Source organism: Dermacentor andersoni, chromosome 5 (assembly GCF_023375885.2).
Source record: "Dermacentor andersoni chromosome 5, qqDerAnde1_hic_scaffold, whole genome shotgun sequence".
Taxonomy (NCBI): Eukaryota; Metazoa; Arthropoda; class Arachnida; order Ixodida; family Ixodidae; genus Dermacentor; species Dermacentor andersoni.
In genome coordinates, this window is record NC_092818.1 from 44905089 (window position 1) to 44928428 (window position 23340).

General features: G+C 43.6%; 1 protein-coding gene across 2 annotated transcripts in view; it reads left to right on the forward strand.

Moving 5' to 3' along the window:
• Positions 1-21053, forward strand: part of LOC126530094 (kinesin-like protein KIF2A) — a 62412-nt gene extending 41359 nt beyond the window's left edge. For both annotated transcript variants that reach the window (XM_072288169.1, XM_050177537.3), the window contains exons 14-20: positions 6316-6426; positions 6823-6890; positions 13939-14056; positions 15449-15550; positions 17234-17306; positions 19218-19280; positions 20530-21053. In XM_072288169.1, the coding sequence (XP_072144270.1) occupies positions 6316-6426; positions 6823-6890; positions 13939-14056; positions 15449-15550; positions 17234-17306; positions 19218-19280; positions 20530-20714 (720 nt within the window). In that variant the 3' untranslated portion in view covers positions 20715-21053. The remainder of the gene's footprint in view (positions 1-6315; positions 6427-6822; positions 6891-13938; positions 14057-15448; positions 15551-17233; positions 17307-19217; positions 19281-20529) is intronic.
• Positions 21054-23340: the final 2287 nt, after the last annotated feature.

The window sequence follows — 23340 nt, forward strand, 5'->3', positions numbered from 1 at the left end:
TAAACTTATCGCAAAGACGTGGCATGTTGAACGAACGAAATTTTTAAAAGTAAGTTTCCGAAAATTCACAACTGCGCACATATATATTTGCTAGCGGGAGACATTGAGAGCAATCCAGGTCCTGATCTAGCGCAAATCGTAAAGCAGTTGAAGGAAGTTGCAGCCGATATCAAGGAAATTAAAGAAGGACGGCTTGCCAGTATAGATAAAAAACTAGATGCTCTGTCATGCCTGGAGTTGACGATAACCTCATGCGTAAGCCAAATACAAGACATTCATGAGAGTGCAAGGAAAATGGAAAAACGAATGGACGACTTGGAAAACCAGAGTAGACGGTCAAACCTAATAGTATACGGCCTGACGGAAGCAGAAGGCGAAAACAGTGAAAAGCTTGAACAAACCGTAAATAACACCATTATACAGGACACGCTTGGCTTGCAGCCTATTGCTATAGAGCGAATTCATCGTCTCGGTAAACCAGCGCATAACAAAATAAGACCAGTAATCTTTAGGCTTCTGGATTCTAGACAGAAATCTATAATATTAGGAAAAGGGCGCAAGCTAAAAAACACAGGTTTCTCTATCGGGGAAGACTTCTGTAAAAGAACTCGAGAAATCAGGAAACTGCTGTGGAATAGCGCCAAGGAAAACCGAGAAAACCATGACAGGGTTTCTTTGTCATTAGACAAGCTTTACATTAATGACCAAGTTTTCGCTTGGGACGAGGACAAGGGGGAGAGAGTTTTACTTAAAAAAAAACGTAGGAGCAAAGCGTCCAATCACGCGAAGCCAAGCGCAGTCAAAGAACTGACGTTATTGAACGTAAACGCGAGAAGCATTTTAAATAAGACTGACGCGCTTGAAAATCTACTCTTTGAACATAATCCAGACATAGTAGCGATAACTGAAACGTGGCTTCCCTCGGCTGTCTTAAATCACGAATTTGTGCCTCCCGATTACTCCGCCATTCGAAAAGACAGACAGACACGTGGTGGTGGCGTGGCACTGCTAATAAAGAAATCCCTCCCATACGAACCGTTGCCAAATGTGAGTGATGCTGAGGCCGTGTTCTGCAGAATTACGTGCAACAACACTGCCATAATTGTAGGCTGCGTTTACCGAAGTCCTGACTCGGACGAAAGCGTCATAAAGAACATACATGAGTTTCTGCAGTGCCACGCTCACAGCCTAAGAATTATCATCATGGGGGACTTTAACCTTCCAGAAATTAACTGGAAGAAAATGCAATACTCATCACGTACTTCAGAAGCACTAATTGATTTAATGCTCAACTTCAACCTACAACAACTAGTTGATCAACCAACACGCTCACGCGGTACTGCAAGTAATATACTCGATCTAATACTACTCTCTGATCACTTCTTTGTAAACAAAATACACACTAGTATTGTTGAAGGTATATCCGACCACGATATTCCAATATGTCACCTACCTCTGTCGTTTAGCATACAAAAAAGGTCTTTAGAAAGCACCGTTATCGACTTTGCGAAGTCGGACGACGCCAGTATTTTGACGTACATGGCACATGAATTCACGGATTTTGCGGAAATGGCTTGCAAACCTTCGGCAGACGCAAATTCCCTCTGGATTAAGTTTAAGACAGTAATACATGACTGCATTGAACAATTTATACCGTTAAAAACAAGAAAATCGCGCAAATACAACCCATGGGTAACGCGTGAGGTAATTCATGCCAAACGAAAAGTGAAAAGGTTACGTCGGTCTTTGAAGAAGACTAAAAATCAATCACTTGAGACATCAAAATTGATTACCGCCAAGGCAGAACTTAAAGTCAAACTAAGCCACTCCAGAAAAGAATATTTTAATACTACCCTGCCTAACTTCGTAAAAAGTAATCCCCACAGATTTTGGAATCACTTCCGTGCACGCAAAGTAATCACGCCAGAACGACCCCACGATGAGAAAGTTTCTCAAGCTAATGCATACAACAAGTACTTCCAATCGGTATTTACTGCAGATAACGGGTTTGTCCCCCCAATAATTCCTACACGTTTCACCATCGGCTCACTAAACATAACTGACTCAGGAATCTTTAACCTCCTACTCGGATTAGACACGAAAAAATCTAGTGGCCCTGACGACGTCCCGAACGAATTCTTAAAGCGATACGCAGAATGGTGCAGCAGGTATCTTGGCATTATCTATCGCATATCACTTTCAACCGGACGTGTGCCAGATGACTGGAAAAAAGCAAAGATAATACCAATCCATAAATCAGGTGACACAAGCTCTCCTTCCAACTACAGACCGATATCACTAACTAGTACATCGTGCAAGATACTAGAGCATATAATTTTAAAACACCTAACAACATATTTTGAAGAGAATGGCATACTAACAGCCAACCAGCATGGATTTCGGCACGGGATGTGAACAGTAACACAATTGACTGAAGTTATACATGACCTAGCACAGACTATTGACAGCCGCGGTCAAACAGATATAATATTTCTAGATTTTAGCAAAGCATTCGACTGTGTGTGTCACAACAAGCTAATTGCAAAATTGGAGTCAATTATTGGAAATGGAAGCATTACAGCCTGGACTAGGGATTTTTTATCACAACGCTCACAGTTCGTTTTCCATGATGAAGCATCATCTGATACAGTTCCTGTCCCATCTGGCGTTCCCCAGGGCTCGGTCTTGGGGCCCTTACTATTTTTAATTTACATCAATGATATCGTCAATAACATAGCATGCAGCATAAAGCTTTTTGCAGATGATTGCATTATATATAAAGAAATAAGAAGTTATGAAGATCACCTTACTTTGAACAGATGCCTTAACGAGATAAATGCCTGGTGTGAACAATGGCAAATGTCAATCAACATCAAGAAATCAGTGACAATGGTAGTAACAACAAAGAAGATTAAGTCAGGATTCACCTACCTTCTCAATAGTACACCCCTAACTAATGTTCAGCAACACAAGTATCTAGGACTGACTCTAGCATCAGACTTGAAGTGGAATAAGCACATTGCCAACATCACTTCAGCAGCCACCCGTAAGCTTTTCTTCCTTAAAAGGTCCCTGAAATCTGCGCCCAGTCATATCAAACTGCTATGCTATAAAACCTTTGTGCGGCCAGTACTAGAATACGCCAACACGGTTTGGTTTCCTCACACAAAGACAAACATAGCCGAAGTGGAAAAAGTTCAAAGGAAAGCAATACGGTTTATTCACAACAAGTACAAAACCACTGACTCGCCCACAGAACTCCTGGCTTCATCCGGAATGGACACACTGGTAAACAGAGCACAGCAAGCTCGGCTAAAATTCATACACAACCTGTTGCACAACCGCTTTAACATAAATTCTTCAAAATACATCACTTTCTCTACGTCCCGTATTTCACGTCATAAGCATAATAAAATGTTAGTTGAGTACCCTTGTAAAACGGACACATTTAGATACTCTTTTTTCCCTACTGCTGTTAGGGAGTGGAACCACCTCGACTCAGCAATAGCTGATATAGACTCGCCTTCAATTTTTAGTAACATGATAGAAAAGAATAAGGAATGACTGCTAGAAATATTTTAGTCTTATGCAAATTTGTTTTTTACATTGTTTAGATCTATCTCTTATGTTATGTTATGTTAGATTGTATTAAGTTATGCACTGTTAGGTTGTAAATGGTTGTGTTGCTTTTATATTTCATGAGATTGTATTGAATGACAATTTATTGTATTTATAACATGTTTTATTGTTATAGCTGACTTCACTAATTACATGCATGAAACGATGTCTTTTTTTTTGCATTTTGTATTTTTCCAGACTGTACTGTGTAGCTACATGTAGCGTATCGAGTTTATTGTACTTCGTATTCACATGTTCTATGAATAATGTTGTATCAACGCTTACATTGTAACAATATGCCCACCTGCTATGGTCTCGATAAAGAGACTGGCAGTATTGAAAATAAATAAATAAATAAGACGCAGACAGGTAGGTTTGGGTTAAAAGATGAAAATGAAAGCGAACATAATTTTATTATAGGGAAACTGAAAGATAAAGCCTCTAGGATGGCGTGGCGAGTCTCCCTGTATGAACAATAAAAGGTCCATATGCCAAGTCGTTACAGCATGCTTTAGATTCGATATTAGGTCTATAGGCCATATGAATCTTTTTCTTGAGGTAAGGTGAGGCTTGGAAAGGTCATAGAAAAATATAACTCGCAGGGTTCATGAAGTGTTCTGCGTGGGATATTCTTCATATAGAATAAATATGTTGGGCTGTGTATAAAGCAGTCTGTAAAAGATGCATTCAACTTTCTTGTTTTTAATTTTTCCCAGATGTGTTCCTTTTTTTTCTTCGAAACTATAAAAAGCATAGTTTCGACTATTGCAAGAAACGCAATCTCATGTTGCACATTCCTTATTAAAATCGCGTAAATACCCGACAAATGTTACAGCACTTTCTTTCTACACAAGTGTTCGCCAAATTTAGTCCACGTGCGTACATCAGTTTACTAGATGGGTTTATTACCCTAAAAAACGTAACTTGTCAAAAGCTCCAAGAATTAGCCTTTTTCGTGGTCAACATTACTATAGCCTGTCTCTTTGTGGCCCGTCCGTAGGTGCTTTGTTGCTTGCAGTTTGAAGTCATTTTTTTTTTACCTGCCGGGAGTCTATCTATATTGCACAAGGAAACAAAGGCAGAAAACTCTCCCCTGGGTTCTTTAGCATCCTTGCACTTTAGCGGTTTTCGTAGAACTTGCGTTCTTGCGTCAGCTTTTTGCATCCTCATATTGGTAGCATGGAAAATTAAGAAAAGGTACCAAGTATGTCCTTGAAAGATGCGAAGTGTTCGCCGAAGGTCTCGAGCCGCCATAAAGGAACCAAGAGCGCACAAGATTTACAGAAACCTCTCTGCTGACAGTAAGATGCGCTGCATAAAAAAAGAAAGCCGCCGAATCAAAACTTATGTCGTACATAAGTTTTAGTGGGAGGACAGCTGCTTACAAACTCTACACATGACGTGGCATGCCCATTCTTTGGTCGGTGCGACAGACCCAGTGCATTAAAGAAAGATGAAGAAGCAGGGTGCATTTCCAGGTGTAATACATTTTTCCGAAAGCTAAGCAGATGCGCAGTCTAAAAGCCTGCAAAATCAGAAAATTAATATTTTGGCCGAAACAAAAAAAAAAAAAACTAAGTCAAAGGAACATATTATAGACGTCCTGGATACTTTTGACAAGTTTCTACCAATTTCTCACGTATACCAACCGCCGGTCTTGGACTTGTGTATTCTGACTTTTTTTTTCCTTACATCCCTGAGACATTTGTAGTCGCTTTCGCGGAACTGTTTCGTTTATCTAGCTGAAAATGAAAACGCAGGTTAATAAGATTGGTTACACTCATATTATTTGCTCGTAGTAGCTTATTTACGGTAGTTCGCGCGAGAAAAATTTTATTATAGAAGTCACTAAATCTTTCATGGCTTGTAGTTTAATTAGGTTAGTGTTAAGTGTTACCCCATGGCACAAGTTTTAACTTTATGAGTAGTAATAAAATCATACAAAACCACATAAGTTAAAAGTGAAAATCATGCACGTGCTTCAATTACACCACGTATTCCACGTGGCATTTTCTTTTATTGTGTTGGCTGTCAGTGAAATTTAAGGTGACAATAAAATTCCATACCTAATGAACAACGATCAAAGGCTTGAAGCGAGTTAAGTTGGTAGAAATATACTAAATGCCCGTCGTGCGATCGCTGATAGTAATGAAAATAAATTTGTCGTGCTATGATTACTTCACAGCTTATTTCTCCCCCATGTGGTGCACTTGTTAGTCATATGTAGTCTCCTCAGAAGTGCACTAGACATGTTGGAGACAAAATGAGGTTTACTGCATTTTCCAGCAAACGTTCTTGTAGGTTTGTTTCGCCTTCATATTCCTCTACACACTGCGCTACTCTTAAAATACCCCGCTTTTTATTTTCAACCAAGTACAGGTGCCGCGGCCTGTTTACCAATTTCGACATTTCATAAAAGCCCTCTATAGTTCCGTGTAGAACATTCTTGCTCTATCAGATAAACTGACATAACTTGCGTAGCAGTTAGATATGTGAAACATCTTTCAGCGAGAAAAATAACGGAAATGAGGGGCTCGGATTTTTTTTAACCTGTAGTGTATTGATATTGAGTGAAAATGAGTTGCTCCTCGTTGTGGTTCTAATCTTCTGGCTTTCACCACTACTTTTTTCCCGTTGTGTGCTTCTCTCGCAGAATTTTACTTTCAGCCTAAATTGTCGTCTTTACTTTCTATGCAGGAATGCATCCGCGCTTTGGGCCGTCGTGGGGCCCACCTTCCTTTTCGGGCCAGCAAGCTTACACAGGTCCTCAAAGATTCGTTCATCGGGGAGAACTCTCGGACGTGCATGGTAAAAAAAGTATTTGTGCTGGCAGTGTTGTATTCTATATCATTCAATCAGTTGCCTCACACACAGCTAGGCAATTAGCATTGCTATTATGCGTCAGATTTCTGGCTTTTAAAAACGGAATTGTAATGTAGTCGGAGACTTTGTACTTAGTTTCAGTTGCTGGGAGCTTGTTCTCTATCCGAACAGCTCACTCGGTGCAGAGCTTTAAATTAATGTGTGTTTCATCGGAAATGCCTTCTCCGGGCATCATTATTTAGAATGTGCGACTGACATTTATGTGGATGTGCTACAGAGCCTTAAGCAATGACTGTTGCAACTTCAGAGAGTGATAAGTATAAATAGGTGCGGGGGGGGGCACAAGTAGCTTGTATATTTTTTTTCTTTGCTTGTTTTCAGATTGCAATGATCTCTCCAAGCCTGAGTTCTTGCGAGCACTCCCTCAACACACTGCGTTATGCAGACAGGTATGACCCTTGATCTGCTGCTTGATCTGACAAATGCATAAATGTTTGTTCTTGAAACGATTCCCTCATAGCTATAGTAGTCACTCGCAGTAGGTGCATTCGTAGAAAGTAACAGCACCTCAAACCCCCAAGGTGGCTTGAAGTGCACTGCTGCCACCTGGGCCAGTATGATATATACCAACCTCCCTACCTTTCTTTTATCATTTGCTCTCTCTCTTTCCTGCTCGTTCAATTTTATACCTTATTACGCAACGTTCATGATTGGCCAATCACTGCAAAATAGGCAGGTCGCCGTTCCGACAATAAAACACAAATAGAAGTAGCATTTCATACAAATATTCTTATATGCCATCTGAGTTTTCTCTTGTACTAAAGATATAAAATGTACGGCAATCTGAGCTGCTATCTTGTACGCGTCCGAAAAGCCGACTTTCGGTTTCGTCTCACGCGATTGTCTTAGGCCGCGCCGATATCGCAGTCTAGGCCAATCGGGTGAAGTGAAACCGAACGTCCGCTTTTCGAACGTGTAGAAGACATCGGCCCTGCTCTAGAATGACGGTTGTTTGCCATATGTGGGATTTCTAAAGCTGTAATTCAGCCACGACTCTAAGAAAATTTGATAGTAACGTCAAACTTAATTTCATTTTATGTTTAAGTTCATTTTTATTTTCCTAAAGACCCGCGCTTTGGGGGTATTGCATGAGGGGAGGGGTTAACACTAGAAATTATAACATTTCCTTCCTCATGACCGGTGCGATATAATTTTACCTAGGAATACTGATGGATAGGTGATGGCTGCAATTAATTCAGTTATTCTCGACTTCAATGGTTCGTGCCGTACTTGACACGAGAACCACAGTTATTACGCTGTTTGTTGTAATCCGTATTTTAAGGGTGTCGCATTTCAAAATAGCGATCGTTCCAATATTTATATTCGTGTATTGAATGTGCGCTATTTTTCAATAATCGGTATGTCCGCCGAAAGACGCCAGCGTGGTCGCTGCTTTGACCAGCTGCCTTTCTTCGGCGCGTGGTCTGTCTCGGTAAAATGTTCCTCCAGATCGACGGGACCAATCGAGTCTATAACGCGACGCTGAAAGAGGTGATAAAAACGGTATGTATGCAATCCAGCACTCTTTGAGCACATATGTTCCTGGCGCCAATAAAATTCAATAACGCAATAATAGACGCGCGTGTCCGCCCAGGCAGATTCACGCAGTCTGAAATGTAAACGTGCCCTAAAGCCAAGCCTAAAGGAATCCCGCAACACCTCGTCATTGAAGACGAGAAGTGTATTTCACGTTGAGCCAGTTTCAGAAATACTTTGCAGCAAACGGACTTTAATGCGTACAGCGGAAGCAGAGTTAGTGGCTATTAAAGACTGCCGTTGATTACTTTCGCGATGCTCCTACTCTTTCTCGAATGCCTTGCACAGCGAAGCCTACGGCGGAGCAGGGCCGCGATCACGTTGTTCCGCCTACTGAATGAACTTCAGTGTAACCCGCACTTCCAATCTGATTTCGAACGTTCCCGCAGCCGCCACTGCTTCCAATATTGCCGCATATGACGTGCCAAAATATGAGGCTATGCCTGAACTAACGTTGAATTCACGGAGCCTAGTCCTTTTCCTCTGGTGAAGTGCACTATGTAGCTACGCACGGCTGTCTTTTCTCGCACCGACGTGGGTAGCACATTCGGGCTTATGTATACGCTAATCATCCAATTTCATAGCGACGAACAACACCTCGTCTTTACGTTCCCACGTGCGCGTATTTTGGCAACGCACACATTGGCTAAGCGATTGATGCCGCACTCTGGAATCGCGGTCAAAGGATTCCTTATGCTACAGCTTCGGCGGATTACAGTTCGAAGGTATGCAACTGAGGAGACGACCTGTTTCCATCGGGTAATATTATTGAATTCCTCCATATTAATTAATACTTAATTAATTAATTAATTAATTAATTAATTAATTAATTAATTAATTAATACTCCGTATTAATTTTAAACGCCTGGGGTTCTTTACCGTGCACCCTATGCACTGTACACGGGTGTTTTCGCATTTCGCCTCATCAAAGTGCGGCCGCCGCGACCGGGATTTGATCCCGCTCCGTCGGGCTTAGTAGCGCAATGGAATACAGTGACTATGCCACCGCGGTCGGCTTCCAGTCAGATATTGGCGTTCCGGCGGGCGCGTCACGCACCTGGAGCCACGTGCCCACATCGACCAATCGGGCAGAGGGTTGTCCTCGGGAGCAGGCTCGTCGTAATACCCTGCAGTAGCTGTGGCATCTACTCTACACGGTAGACTGGCGGATAACTTTACCGTATTTTAAGGCGTAAGCCTTTAGTGGCTCTTGAGTGACCGGGTGCAATCCGTGGTGGACACAGGGAATACAAGGGAATTGTCTCAAATGCCTAACAATGAGATTCCGAAAAGGAAAAATTGCGCTGTTGTCTGTTCAAGCTCCGTGGCCGGGCATTTACTTTGTTTTTCCACATCATACTCAAGTTAGAGATCCTACGAGAGGGAGTGTGTGTTCCTGAATTGCGAAATATCCATCTGTTCATTTTGAAAATGCTTGAATTGAGGTTTTAAGGCTCAGAATTTCAGTTATGACTACATTTATTTTTCGTAACGTGGTTATCAGTAGCAATTTTGCCAGACCTCTGCATGCCCTGCTGGACACCGTGCGTCAAAAACCAAAACTTTCAATTTTGGTCACATCTTTTTTCTCATACATAGACGCTTTCTTTTTCAGTTATAGCTATTAGTGTACTGTTAAAAATATGTGATCTTTAACTTGCTGATATATTTGGGCAGATTATGAGGAAAAAACAAGCTTGAACTCGCAATACCTTTCACTTCACACCGCCACGCATATCAAAGCAGCACGTGCCTTGACGCAAGCGCAGGGTACTGTATCATGCGCGAGCAGCATGAAGTGTGCTTCATTGGTGTCTTTTGTTGGGTCGACCATGGCCCACGTACGTATATGCTAGGCAGAACTGTAGAGTTGAGTACTAAAATTTACAGCTGTGCTTCTGTCTACTAGTCATGGTACGTTTGTTCACCTTGCGGAGTGCTTATGGAAATGTCCCGAGGGTAACGTTTTGGTAGTTCATTTACAGACAGTTTGTAGCGCACCTTTTAACATGTAAGATATTTCTCATTCGCAATGCTTATATCGAATTCTTTAGCAGCATTGTTTTGTCACTTCCGTGGTGTGAGAAGCTGCCTGAGCAAGTTGCTTATCAAGATGAACATTCCAGCTCTAGATTCTGCTTGTGTGGATTTTTTTAGTAAGTATTTCAGATAGCTAGAACTTACTGGCTTTCTACATTGAATGTCGTGGCCACAGAAGCAGGCGCTGTCATGCAGGCCATACCCTTTGAGGCCATACATACCCTTTGAGGCCATACATACCCTTTGAGGCCATACATACCCTTTGAGGCCATACATACCCTTTGAGGCCATATTCCTTGAGGTCATATTCTTTGAGGTCATATTCTTTGAGGTCATATTCTTTGAGGTCATATTCTTTGAGGTCATATTCTTTGAGGTCATATTCTTTCAGGTCATATCCTTCTAGGCCATATCCTTCTAGGCCATATCCTTCTAGACCATATCCTTGTAGGATATGGCCTAGATGCCTAGATTATGGCATATAACTGTGGTATTGTGACTGCTAGTTATTTTCTGAGTGCTAAGATCCTTTTCTTTAGTGAAGTTGAATTTCCAAGAATTAGTTTTTATTGAAATTCTATATTTTTCTTACACCCACGTTTAATCTTGGTTAGAGTTAGAACTTGCAATGAATATTTTCATACATGTGCCTGGATGGGTGCGAATTATTTTTGCAATAAATCTTTATTAATTCTATAAATGAAAAGTAACCTTTATGACATTCTGAGTCTCACTTGTGTGCTTTACCTAATGCTTATTGAACTCGCTTTTTTTATTTTAGCCATTGCAGGATTAGTAGTAATTCACAAGGAACGATGTTGAGCGCCCAGTTTTCACATTTCTATGAGCGCTAGGACTATATATAAAAGTGGAGTCACTTTAGCATCCGCTAAAGCGGATGAAGCCGAAAGCCTGACCACTCACAACACATTCAGTAAATTACTTGTCATTCTCATTCAAATGCATTTTCTACTATTGTTTTCTCCCAATAAAGGTCTTAGATACGAGTGCCCTCATTAACTCCATCCCAATTAACTGTCTTAATTAAGCTAGTCCTAATTAACACCAACGGTCGTGGGTTCGACTTTCACGGAAAGCTGACGGTCCCAGTGTCATAATTAACTACCTTAGTTAGCATTCTCTTAGTTCGCTCGCCCTAATTAACACCAAATGCTGTTCGACTCCCACCAATGGCCAAGAGTATGAGTGCCTTAATTAACTCCACTTCAATTAAATGTACCTTGATTACCTTCGACCTGATTAACACCACATGGCATGGGAACTCAACCTTAATTATCTGTGCCATACTTAACTTTGCCCTTTTAACATCAATGGTCGTGGGTTTAACTTCCACCAAAGGTCGATGATTCGAGTACCGCAACTATTCTAATCAGCAATGGCTTCATTAACTTCGCCCTAGTTAACACCAAATGTCGTAAGTTTCACTCCCACCAAATGTAGTGTTCGAGTGTCCTAACTCTACCTTAATTATGGATGTTTTATAACCTCCGCCTTAATTAACGCCCAATGTAGTGAATTCGGCGTTCGACCTTCACTATACCAATTGGAATCCAACCTGGAGATATGGCCGGTTCGCCAAGATCTCAATGTTGGGTGTGGGTCCGCGTGGCTTAACTTCGCCTTAACACTTGAGGTCGTGTGTTCAACTCCCACTAAAGGTCGTGGGTTAGAGTGCGCTAATTAAGTGTATCCTAATGAACTGTCCGTTAATTCGTTTCGCCCTATATAGCGCCAAAGGTCGAAGGTTCGAGCCCCAATTTTGGCGCCATTGAATTTTGGTGCAATAATGCCAGACGTCGGATTTTTCTAACCGTGAGTCATTTAGGGATTTCGCCCTGATAAGAAACTCATGAGTGTTGCAATCTATATTGTGACATTTACACATTAAAATGTTAACAAAACATTCCAAACAAGGTCACCAGCTCCTTGCCGACAATGGTGATTACTGCCTCATTAGTGTGCCTTAGCAAGTGTACCATTGAGGACGAATGAAATGCGAACAGCGGAGCGTGTGAACGAAGCATACCTATAAAGGTACAGTGCATGCCGTTGGCCAGTTATTGTGCACGTGCGTGATCATGTGGTTCTTGCGCAGAGTGCAGCACTGGTCACCCTACTACGATGTCAGCCGTATTTTGTCCGAAAGTTGTTTTCACATCTCTCCGCCGCAGTGCCGCTCCCACCTGGCACTACGCTGTTGTGGTGGCTAGCACCATCGCTGCATCTGTAGCCTGATATAGCTGGCATGCACATAGTCCGTTGCTTTGCTTTTGTTACCACCATCAAAGCTATCAGTGTCTAATAATGTGAATAGCACCAAAAATGTACTGCACTGGAGGAGCAACAGTGCTTTCCACCTTAACAGTAATCGCAGATAAGAATGGCACTGTAATGGCGGGGGGAGAATAGAAGCTCCAAACAAAATGCAGGGAACGTAATCACACTATGACAATTAGCCCCGCATTCCGCGTTGAAACCACATGCTCGTGCATGTGTACAATGGTGGCTGGTTGACGTCACTCGCTGTGCGTTCAGTTACGCTTCGGCCACACACTCTGCTCTGCGCATTTAATTTGTATTGGATAGTGCGTTTGCTGTGGCACTTGCAGGTATGCAGCTTATTATGGCGTGAAGAGGAAATATCGATTACACGTTCTATGAACCTCCTGTATCCGTAAAAGGAACATCTATTAGAGGTCGCATCCAGCTGCAACATCCACCGTGATCTGGATGAAACTTAAATTTTCCATACTACGTATTTGTAATGTTCCTTGGAGAAATAGATATCTATAGGATGTGTGCAATGTCTAAAACATGTTCTATGGACATCTATGGGACACAAATGGTTCACTGGGTGTCCATTGGTATATCTGTCTGATTTATATTGTCATATTGTACCCAAGGTAAAGAACAACGTAGCAAAAGCTGAATAATGAAACAACAATTTATTCCGCAAATTTGACCTCAGCAAAGTAGATGCACTCAAAGTACAATAGCCGCGAGCACAGTCCGCAATCGTCGAAACTCTGATCTGCGGGTCAAGCGCTCTGGCTATTTCATGACGCGTCGAAGGTTTGCTTGTATACGCTGGGGCTCACGTGGCTTCCACAAGTTACAACACTATTCACATCGCGCAAGTAATCCGATTAGAGGGGGTTCGTCAACGACATAACAGCAGATATAATCCGCGACAAGTCGAGTATGTTCCGATACATGCAGGCGTGTCTTGATTCCATTGGCACTTGATTCCAGTCAAGACATGCTAGACAAGATATCTTGCAGATCTTCATATACAACAGGGCTGCAATTGGTACTGAACGCCGATTTTGTTTACATTACTATGCCATACTGTAAATTTAAATCCCTAAGTACCTACTTCACCACTAGCTTGCAAACATTTTACAATGCGTGCAGGCTCTCGAGCATGCGCACTACTGCATTCTTGCGCAAATTTGGTAAGCAATAAACTTTGTGCTAAACGTCCTGATATTTGATTGAATAGTTGGATTTTGTTGCTCATTTGATTCAATATTTGATTCGAAATTATCCAGTATTTGCAGGCTCCTATATTTCGTATGCACTGTGATTTCTAGTCAGTCCCGTTGAAATTTATAATCCATAGTTCGTTCCGTCCATATTGTTGACATTCACTTGTACTGCAATTCCATCAGACGTTCAGTAACTTTACTAGGCAGCCCAACGTGACAAGTCTAGTTAGAGTAGCATGTTCGCGTTTTAACGTCATTGAAAGTTGGCGCTCGTCTCTTGCCCTTCAGACCTACCGATTGGTGAGCCACTATTTTGTATGTCAGTCATATTTCTAATGGTGCACTTTTCCAGAGTGAAGGAGCTCGGTGTAGTGGACAGACTGGAGCTGGAGCCTCCCTCAGACCAGGACGTAGAAATGGCTCCAGGAAGTCAAGAGGAAGGCAACCTGATTCTGTCGACAGCCTATGATGTGAGCTACATCTTGTAATGTATTGTCATTAGTAGTATTTGCTTACTTCAGGCGTTACGAGCGTAATAAATCTAGCCTCTTACGCCGACCAAGTTGTCGAAGTTGTCTACTAGCTTGGACAACCATAAATGTGCTCACGGTCGTGAGGCCGTCGTGCTCGTCCCATCGTTATTGAAGCTTTGTGATCTGATTCTTGCGTCCTCGTCGCACCTTGTACGCCGACCTATTGGCCCAAGTTCTGTTGTAGCTTGAGCCTAGCGGTATGTGCTCGTATCGTGATGCCGTCGTGGCCGTTGCATCGTAGCCATGGCAGCTTTGTCATCCGACTTTCGTCGTAATGTCGTCGTCACCCAATTGTCAGCATAGTCATTGTGCATTCTTTCTCATACCGTCCTTGTGATGCTGTCGTGGTCATTGTATCGTCGTCACTCTAGCTTCTTATCTGATTCGCCATGGTTTCGTCATGCGTCGGAGTCGTACAGTCCTCGTGATACAGTTGACACCACGCCATCATTGTTATTCACTCATATTCATTCCATTGCCTTCGTACCATTGTCATAGCATCGTTGTCATCGCGTTGTTCTTATACAGTCATCGATATACGTTATTTTTCATAGTCGTGAAGCCATAGTAGTTCTATCATAGTCATTCCAACACCGCTATCCTACTACGCCGTCGTCATAACCTCATTGCGACCTTGCCGTTTTACCATCACTGCAATAGCGCCATCCAATTGTCGTCATACTTATTTCTGCATTCCGTCGAAGCGGTTTCTTCGTAATTGAGCGTAACCGGTCTCTCGTCATTCAATCGTGATTATGCCGCCATTACCATGCCGTATCACGTCGTCAGCCATCGTCATGCCGTCGTTCTCACACCGTCGTCATTGCGCAATAGTAGTAACAATCTAGACATAATCCCATTGTCCTCATTTTGTCGTCCTCGTCACGCTGGCGTTACACCATCGTGAAAATTTCAGAATCGACTGTTAATTATCGTCATTCCTTTTTCGTCATTCCATAGTCGTCATCGCGTCGTCGTCATACAGTCGTCATGCTGCCACGCTCTTGGGCGACCTTGCAAACGTGCGCCATAGTAAAGCAGGCAGTTGCCCGAGACAGTGTGAGCCACATATAGCCGAAGTAACGGCACTTTGAGAATGACATCTTTTGCACAGACGAGGCTTCAGCATTATGTGTGGCTACATCGCTTCATTTCTAGCCGCATTGCCATCGACAGTATCGCTGTGGTCTCTGCATTTTTTTTCTCCTCGAATAAAGAGGATTCTACAATTAACCTGTGCACATGCACTTTGCTCACTCTTAGTTTCATTTCTCCAACTGGTAATTTTTTTTTCATGACGAGATTTAGAATTTAAAAATTGATGTGCAGGACGTGCAGGTGGGTGACAGCATGCGCAAATTCCACGAAGCCCACTCGCACCTACAAGCGATGGAGGAAGAAATCCTGGATCTGCACAAAACAGTTGTTGAGGTGGGTGTGTGCGATTTTCTGAACTAGTGGACCCATAATCATGCTAAGGCGCCTGACGAAGTTACTAAACTAGACCGCACTTTTCGCTGATAATGCTAGTAGCACAAAGTTAATGCTCGAGCAGTATTTGCACACTACTGTATCCAATGCTAAACATGCATGTACATGTTCAGTCAAATTTTGCCACAGCAACCCTGATGGGGCTTATAAAAAATTGGTTGCGCAACATATTAGGCTGGAAATATACAGCACAGGAGACTAAAGATATCATGAAAGGATTTCATAACCTGATGTACTGCTCGAAAGGACACATAATCAGCAGTGGTGTCTTCAGCACCCGCTGAAGCGATATCGACGGGCACTCCTTATGCCTTGTTACATCTCATTTCTTCAGAAATGGTGCATGGTACTTTGCCTTTACTATCACGGATATGGCGGTACAGGCATCGCATGCGAAGAAATTTTGTGATGCTACACTAACTTCCCCATCCGTTTGTCTTTGCGAAATTCCATGACTTGATTGCCGTGAACTTCTGGAATGATTTAAATGCGGCATGTCATTTTTACTAGCGTAGGAAGTAGATTGCTTTCGAATCGGCTTTCGTAACGATAGCCGTGCACGTGTCCTGCATAAAAGCGTGTCCTTTAACCATCTTGTTACATGGCAATAACGCTGGCTATGCGATTTGTCTGTTAGATATAAAAAGTTTAAACAGCCCTGCCGGTTGTAACCTCCCAGTTTTAATTGAAATTCTGTCATTAGTTTGCAAGAAATGGTAGAGGTTGGTCGATGGCTAGCAAAACCTGCGAGCGCGAGGTTTATGCTGAGCGCGGTGGCAGGGGCCGGAAGCCGCAAAATGTGCGCCTCGAGTGGAACGCCGTCAAGGCGGTGCATGTCGTGCGTCGTCTGCTGCCGAGCCACCCCATGGCTGACCCGCACACGCCATGTGTCTCGGTTTGATGAACGCAGTTTAAAGAGAAAATTTCGTTTCGGTTGCCAACCATCCAGACGCCATGAGGATGGAACCGAATCGACCTTTTTAAACAGTCTTCGCTGCATGAAGGCCTCTTCATCTCATACGAGCGTCGCATTTGGACATTATCCCACGCTAGACAGAGCCATTCGTTTCACGAAAGTAGGGGTAGTGACCCAGCGCTAATGGGTCAATTGCATCGCGAGCAGCTTGTTCGTCGAACTGTTGTGCACCGCATGACTCGATGATGCTTGGCTACGTTATGGTGGTCTGTGGAAATCGGAGATCTAATCCGTCTTGCCAGGCGAATCAGAGTTATGTAAAAATTGTCTTATTGCTGATGTTTTCGCCATCTACACCCCTTCGGTGGAAGGTGGTGTGTCTATATGGTTTCTCTGCTACACAGTTGGCAGTGCCCGAATTGAAATGTTTTCTGAAGAAGTTCCGCTTCCGAAAGTTGCACTATTGGGCAACCGCGCACGGGCGGATGGAAGGAGGTGGTTCAGTAGCAGACAGCGCACGGCATACTCTTTTGGCGTCCCACGTTTGCTTTGCACCGCTTTCGGCGCCCCGTGCTACACTGCGCATGTGCCGCGCCCTCGCTTCTTCCAACTGACCTGAACACTGAAATGTGAAAACCCAGCACCACCCCCTTCAAGGGGTGTCCTGTGTACTTGAAACAATAATCCCCATTTCCACCCGTTCTCAGGCAAGCGAAGCATGGATGAATCAGGACATGGACCTTCTCACCATGACTGCTGAAGTTGACTATGACCTTGACCGTAAGTATGTCATGATCCTACGGTTATTTTATGATTAGTTGTTGCTTTAAATTGTACATACAGAAGTAAACAGGTAATGATGCAACTGAAAAACATTTTATGTTGAAGCTCCAGGCTTGCACGCAGGTTGCTTGGAGTAAGCAGACTAGTAGTGAAGTAGACATCACATTGCAGCTGCATAATGCAGGAGAGCGTTCTTTTGAAAATTCAGCCTGGGGAAAATATTCCCGTTATAGCAATTATAACGACAGTAGGGTGTGCTTGCGCCACCACAGTGCTATCCCAGATATGATGGTGCCTGCGGAGCATAAGTACCGTGTATTAGTCATTCGATCAACTCTATATTTGTGAAAGGGCATGCCAGAGCATCGGTGAGCAGTTAAGTTTATGTGGCCCATGCCCATATTGGCGCTGTCTTTTCACGTGTCCAGGTAACGGGATCAGAGCTGTGCAGACATGAGCTACTGGCACTTCTCATCGCGCCCGTATTGCTACTGCGACTGCTAGCTGGCACTGAGTAAAATTTGTACTTGTTTTTTAGGCATTTGACACCAAATAAGAATACGTCTACAACTCGTACTGTCTGTAATACTATGAACATTACTTCGCGGCATGAGCTTACTGTCGCTTCTTTTCCACCCTAATAGTCATTAATTGCTACCGTAAGGAGAGCAAATACACCAAGCGTAGCAAGTACTGCAAAATATAATCGCCAGAAAGTAGAAGCATCGCCACCGATAGTTAAGCATTAGACTGCGCTAAGGAAAGTCCTTAATTTTATCGATCGTATAAGCTGCACTAAACGTTCGTTTACTAATTAAATGACCAAGGATGGGTTGACACACGCAGCGGCCAACATGATCAGATTTCAGTCGATGAGCGCGAAGGCTGGCTGTTACACCGCAGGCTTGACGAATAGCTGCGCCAGCGTGAACCGACAGCTTCGTGCTACCGCTGGTGCAACACGACCCCGAAATTGAGATTTCGCGCCCTCCAACGCAAGGCACGCAGAAAGACGGCGAGCAATTCAGCCACCAGCCATCTCTGTTCGCATTAAACTTTTGCACCCGCCGCACATTACCCCCAAGGTAGAGCGCGCCTATGCGCTCAGTCGCTCTGGCAGCTGGCGCGTGCTTTATCCCGTACCCTCCAATTTTTGACGCGTGGGAAGACGACGCGCATAACGCCACCTTCCTTTTCGGCGACTCAGCCGCAGGATTTATCCTCCCCCTCTCAGCACTGAAGAGACACTAGCTCTAGGACTTATTCACACCAACACATTCCAACGCAGATACAGCAAAGTGTACCCACGAACATGTCGCGACATCTGTACCTGGTGCGGCGACACACGCCGTGCACTCTTTCACATCTAGTGCGTGTGCTGGGGGCGAACCTCAACACAAAGACGCCTAGCACGTCATTTGAGCGGTGGGAGGTACAGTTGACCGGCGACACCCTGGCGGGACAAGCTCTTGTCCAGCAAGTGCGTCGGCCAGCCATGGCCATTAGAGTCCTGGAATGAGGACACCACCCACTCGACCTCAAGGCCAACGACCTCGATGGTCCAAATAAATGTTCTCTCTCTCTTTTTCTCTCGCTCACAGTTTCCCTCGTATCCGTAGTAAAAGGCGCGCGGGGTGCTATCTACTAGTCCTTGGACAATACGCGGCACGTCACGGCTAAGACGACGGCATCGTCAGAGGGTCCAGATAATCACCACATCCTTAAAAATCGACTTTACGAAAATTTATGCGCGTCACCCACAGACACGCATGATTGTAACGACTGTGCGTGTGTGTGAATTGAATGAGTAAGGTGTGTCACCTTGTAAGAATAAATTTAAACCAGCGTTTCTCTTCAGGTGGCTATATATATATATATGTCACTTACTATGGATTTGCTTTTATGCAGTGTACGCGCAGAAGCTCAAGGATTTGCTAGCTGCGAAGATGGAGGTCTTCTCCAAGTTCAATGGTTTGTTTATTAATTTCGTCTTGTCGAGTGCAGTGTGATTGTCCTACCAGTATAGAACAACCAATTATTGCCAAGCGCCTATAGGGTGCTACGAAATTGCATCATTTTAGCATTTCTAGCTGTACGGAAGCCTACAGTCTAGATAATATTGCCGCTGTGTAGCGATGGTGAAGAAATGAGACTCTGCCAAGATTGCGCGTCACGTCAATGGGCAAGCCTGCACTCTGATAGGTGGTCAACACCGAAATCTCAACGAGCAGCCAGCACAGTTATCTGTCACTGATTCTAAACTCGCGAGTAAAGTATGTCCGCTATGTATCAGTACACATTCCAGAATCGTCGCTTCTGCTCGTATACATTCAAGAATGCGTCTGTAAAGGTACGTCCTCCTTGCGGAAATACGTGTCGTCTTCTCATCTCCTGTCCCATCTACGTTTTGCGCTGTTAAGACCAGGATGGAAAACAAAGTCAAAGCTGCTATTCCAGATAATTCTTGTCGCGAAAGCGCCTTTCGCGCCGCGCACTTATTTCCGGAAGTGAGGAAGTACCTTAACACAAGTGCTGTTACAATCTGGTGCAAGACATTACGGACACAATACGCGCATATAAATGGCTCTGTGCAGCAGCGAAAACTGAGATTAAAAAGCGCATGCGGCAAATAAAACAGTCTGACATTCCGAGGAATGACAGCTGTTCTTATTGATTGCAGGCAACTTGTCCGAGATGTGGTGCGCTGCCGCACATTGTGTTCGTTAGAGCTAAAGAACCCTTTGACAAAGAAGGTTGTGTTCGCCCAGGCTTCATGTTTTACTAATGGCACTCGCTGCCTTGGCCAGAATCTCTCAATTTGCCATGGTTATGCCGCGATTTAAAAGCCTGTTGGCTCCTTATAGATTGAGAACAACCGGCACCTACTTATTTCGGTGTCCAGAAACTAGCAAGATGAAAAGGTGATCCTTTATTTGCGTCGGGGAAACCGAGCATACTGCTTGAAACATAAAGGGGCTGAGATACGTGTGATGTGTGCAGACAACTGGGCTGAATTTTCAATGTGCAAACGTTTGTTCTCAGTATAGCCCCGTAATTTTTTTATTGTACTAGTTCTGTCAGCTTTTATCTAGGCAATCGCCTATCATATAACACTAACTTCTTGAAATTTGAAGTCTGAAATATTTTAAGGCATACTCGGGAGCAGGAACTATTCCTTGTTGAGGCTTTGTCTGTTTACTTCTGGCTATCCCTCCCTCAGGAAAACTGACTGCATTCCAGCAACAGCTGGCCGAGGAGGAAAGAATTAGCATGAACATCAAGCGGCCTCTGAAGGGATCAACACGTGCACAACGGTCGACCAACGTTATTTGCTCCCTTCCCGCCTCGCCAACCAATATTTGTGAAGACCAGTGTGACTCTCAAACTTGTATGTACTTTGACTGAGAGGGAATGCATGGTTTGGTGTACGTTTTTTTATTGCGGACGATGCCATAGACCTCCACTATATTGTGTATAATATATTTGTACGCATGTTTTGACAGTTAAGTGCCCATTTTCGTATGTAATCTTCTGTACATAGTAAACTTTTCGCTATTAAAACAACTGGGTGCGGGCCGGGGTGGGGCTTAGGTGGAACGTGCAGATTATTATTTTAATTCAGACTTAGCTACCAGAACCTCATGTACACATCGCTGCCAGTTTTTGTCACTCTTTTGCTTGAATATAAAATTCACATGCAACGCGTATGTGATAAGACAAATGAATAAATTTTCTATGAGCTAACATTCGTTGCCTACCTTGCCAGGACTAGACTTTATTTACCTATGTAAGGCTACCTTCAATGTAATATTATAATTGTGCTATGTAGTAGCCTTGCCTTATTTTGATGTCGGTGCCAGAAAGTCTCGTCTTGCCAGTAAAGGTTAAGATGTATGCTTTATATTGTATTGATCTTTTTTTAGTGCTTTCGCAGTCTTAGCCGTAAGTACGCAAGTATAGCGACAAATTGCTGAGAATGTATTTACGTGCATGTGGCTATAGTGATTTCTCCACGTGATAGGTTTTTCTACCCGTATTTCTGAGCCTGGCTTCGCGGATGTGCCAACATATATTAAGAAAAAATTAGTATTACTTCATACTATGCAGGTCATCTCTATTAAGCTCCTTGATCATAAAGGTTGAATGGAATAACTAAACACTCAAGGCGTAGTTCTGCGTTGGCGTCGCCGTGAGGTCCCGTATAAAGTCGACGGGCGATAAAATCGTCGTGCGCCGTGCGCTGTATGTGCGAGTGAACGCTTCCTACGGTGAGCCGTCGATCGCATCTCAATCTCGCTCACGCAAGCGAGGAAAGCAGGGAGGCAGCGCGCCGTCTTCCATTGCGCGCAAGAATCAAGGAGGGAGAGAAGGGACGGATGCGTTCTACTTAGGGCTCTACTACATGTTTTCAGAGCTGGGATACAAAAAGTGTTGCACTTCTTCATAATTTATCGTAACATTGTTTTATTAATGCTGAACATCCACAGCTATTGTAGTATCAATGTTTCCTTCCTTGGACAAGTACACTTGATGGGACCACATGTGTGGTACTCCGAACCGTGACCCCTCTAACAGAATTCATGCAAGAAGGAAAGGGCTTCCCTGTTCCGACTTGCAACTGGTGTTCCTCAGAGAGAATACATGACACCATGAGCACAAATTGGCCGTAGCCAGTGCAGGCTTCCTTTAGCATAGTTTTTTTTTGTTCTGTTTCAGGTTGGTTATTTTGATTACTTCAGGAATACCGGACAATGTCGATCCAAAGGGGTAGCGAAAATGAATTCGGGCGAAATGTGGTCCAGAACTAATTGTCACTGTCATCAGTAAGAGCGGTTATTGCAGCAGCGATTGAAACGCGATTCTGAGGAGCGAAGAAATACATAGAAAGTAAACTGCTGTTTATTTCAAAAGAGCAACGCTGATTTCATTCAACCAAAACCAGATTCCTGGTCAAACGTATATACTTCTGGCGAGGAAAAAGGCTACAACTCCATTTTATTCATAATTACTAAAAACATTTCCCCTTTTCAGCACCAGATATAAAAGGGGGCGTTCAGGCTGCTGTAAAACATGCAGTGCAGCCGTTGAAAGCACGCACATTAAGTTCACCTTCTACTACCCGCCCCCTCATACGTCGCGTTCCTTTGCGTGTAAACAGTTGTCCAAATTCTGGTAGTGCGTCATAGGCAATGTGTGTTTCATCGTTTTTTTAACGTGTTCATGTCAAAAGTAGTGTGTTACAGCCGCAAGATATTTGCTTACTTGATCAGCCTTCGTTTGGCTGTGCTGGTCGGCAGATATGGCGTCCGACAATGTGACCAACACTCAACGCCTAAAGCTTTCTCCGCCCAAGAAAAAAGTTGTTCTGCGCATAAGTGCGATTTTGACATTCATACAACTGACGTTTTCCTGCATCGCTTTTCGCGTCAGAAGCTCGAAACGGCTATCGAATCGAATTGCGGGACATTTGAAAATACACCCGCTGGCTCGTCTGTATGAAGAAGAGTTTGTTGTGTTGCGATACCACGTACCCGAGCACACGAGGGTTGGACCCTCCCGCGTCTAACCGTGCGCGGCTTAGCCATGTCCGGGGAATACGGGATCTTGGGGGTTGAGGGAGTGCTGAGTGCATTGCCCTTCGGCGGAGGGAGCACACGCCTTTGGACTCTGCTTCATATAGACGGCAACTCCACACTGACTCACCTGGGGGAAATCGGTACTTCCCTTTTCTTGCCCTCCTCTCCAATCTTCGTGTTTCTCTCTTACGTTTAATCTCTCATGTCTTCTTATCTCTTCAATTTACTTCAGATCTTCCAGGTAGCAAGGGTTAACCTTGTAGATTTAGGTGCACGTTAAAGAAACTCTGGCGGTCCATAATTCTGGAATCCCCCAGTGCGGCTTGCCTCATAATCTTATCGTGGTTTTGGCTCGTAAAACGCACTAATTTAATTTAATTTTTTAAGGCTTAACCTTGTGTGACATAACCAATTTCGATTAGTCATACTTTGTTATAGTCGTAGCGTAGAATTGG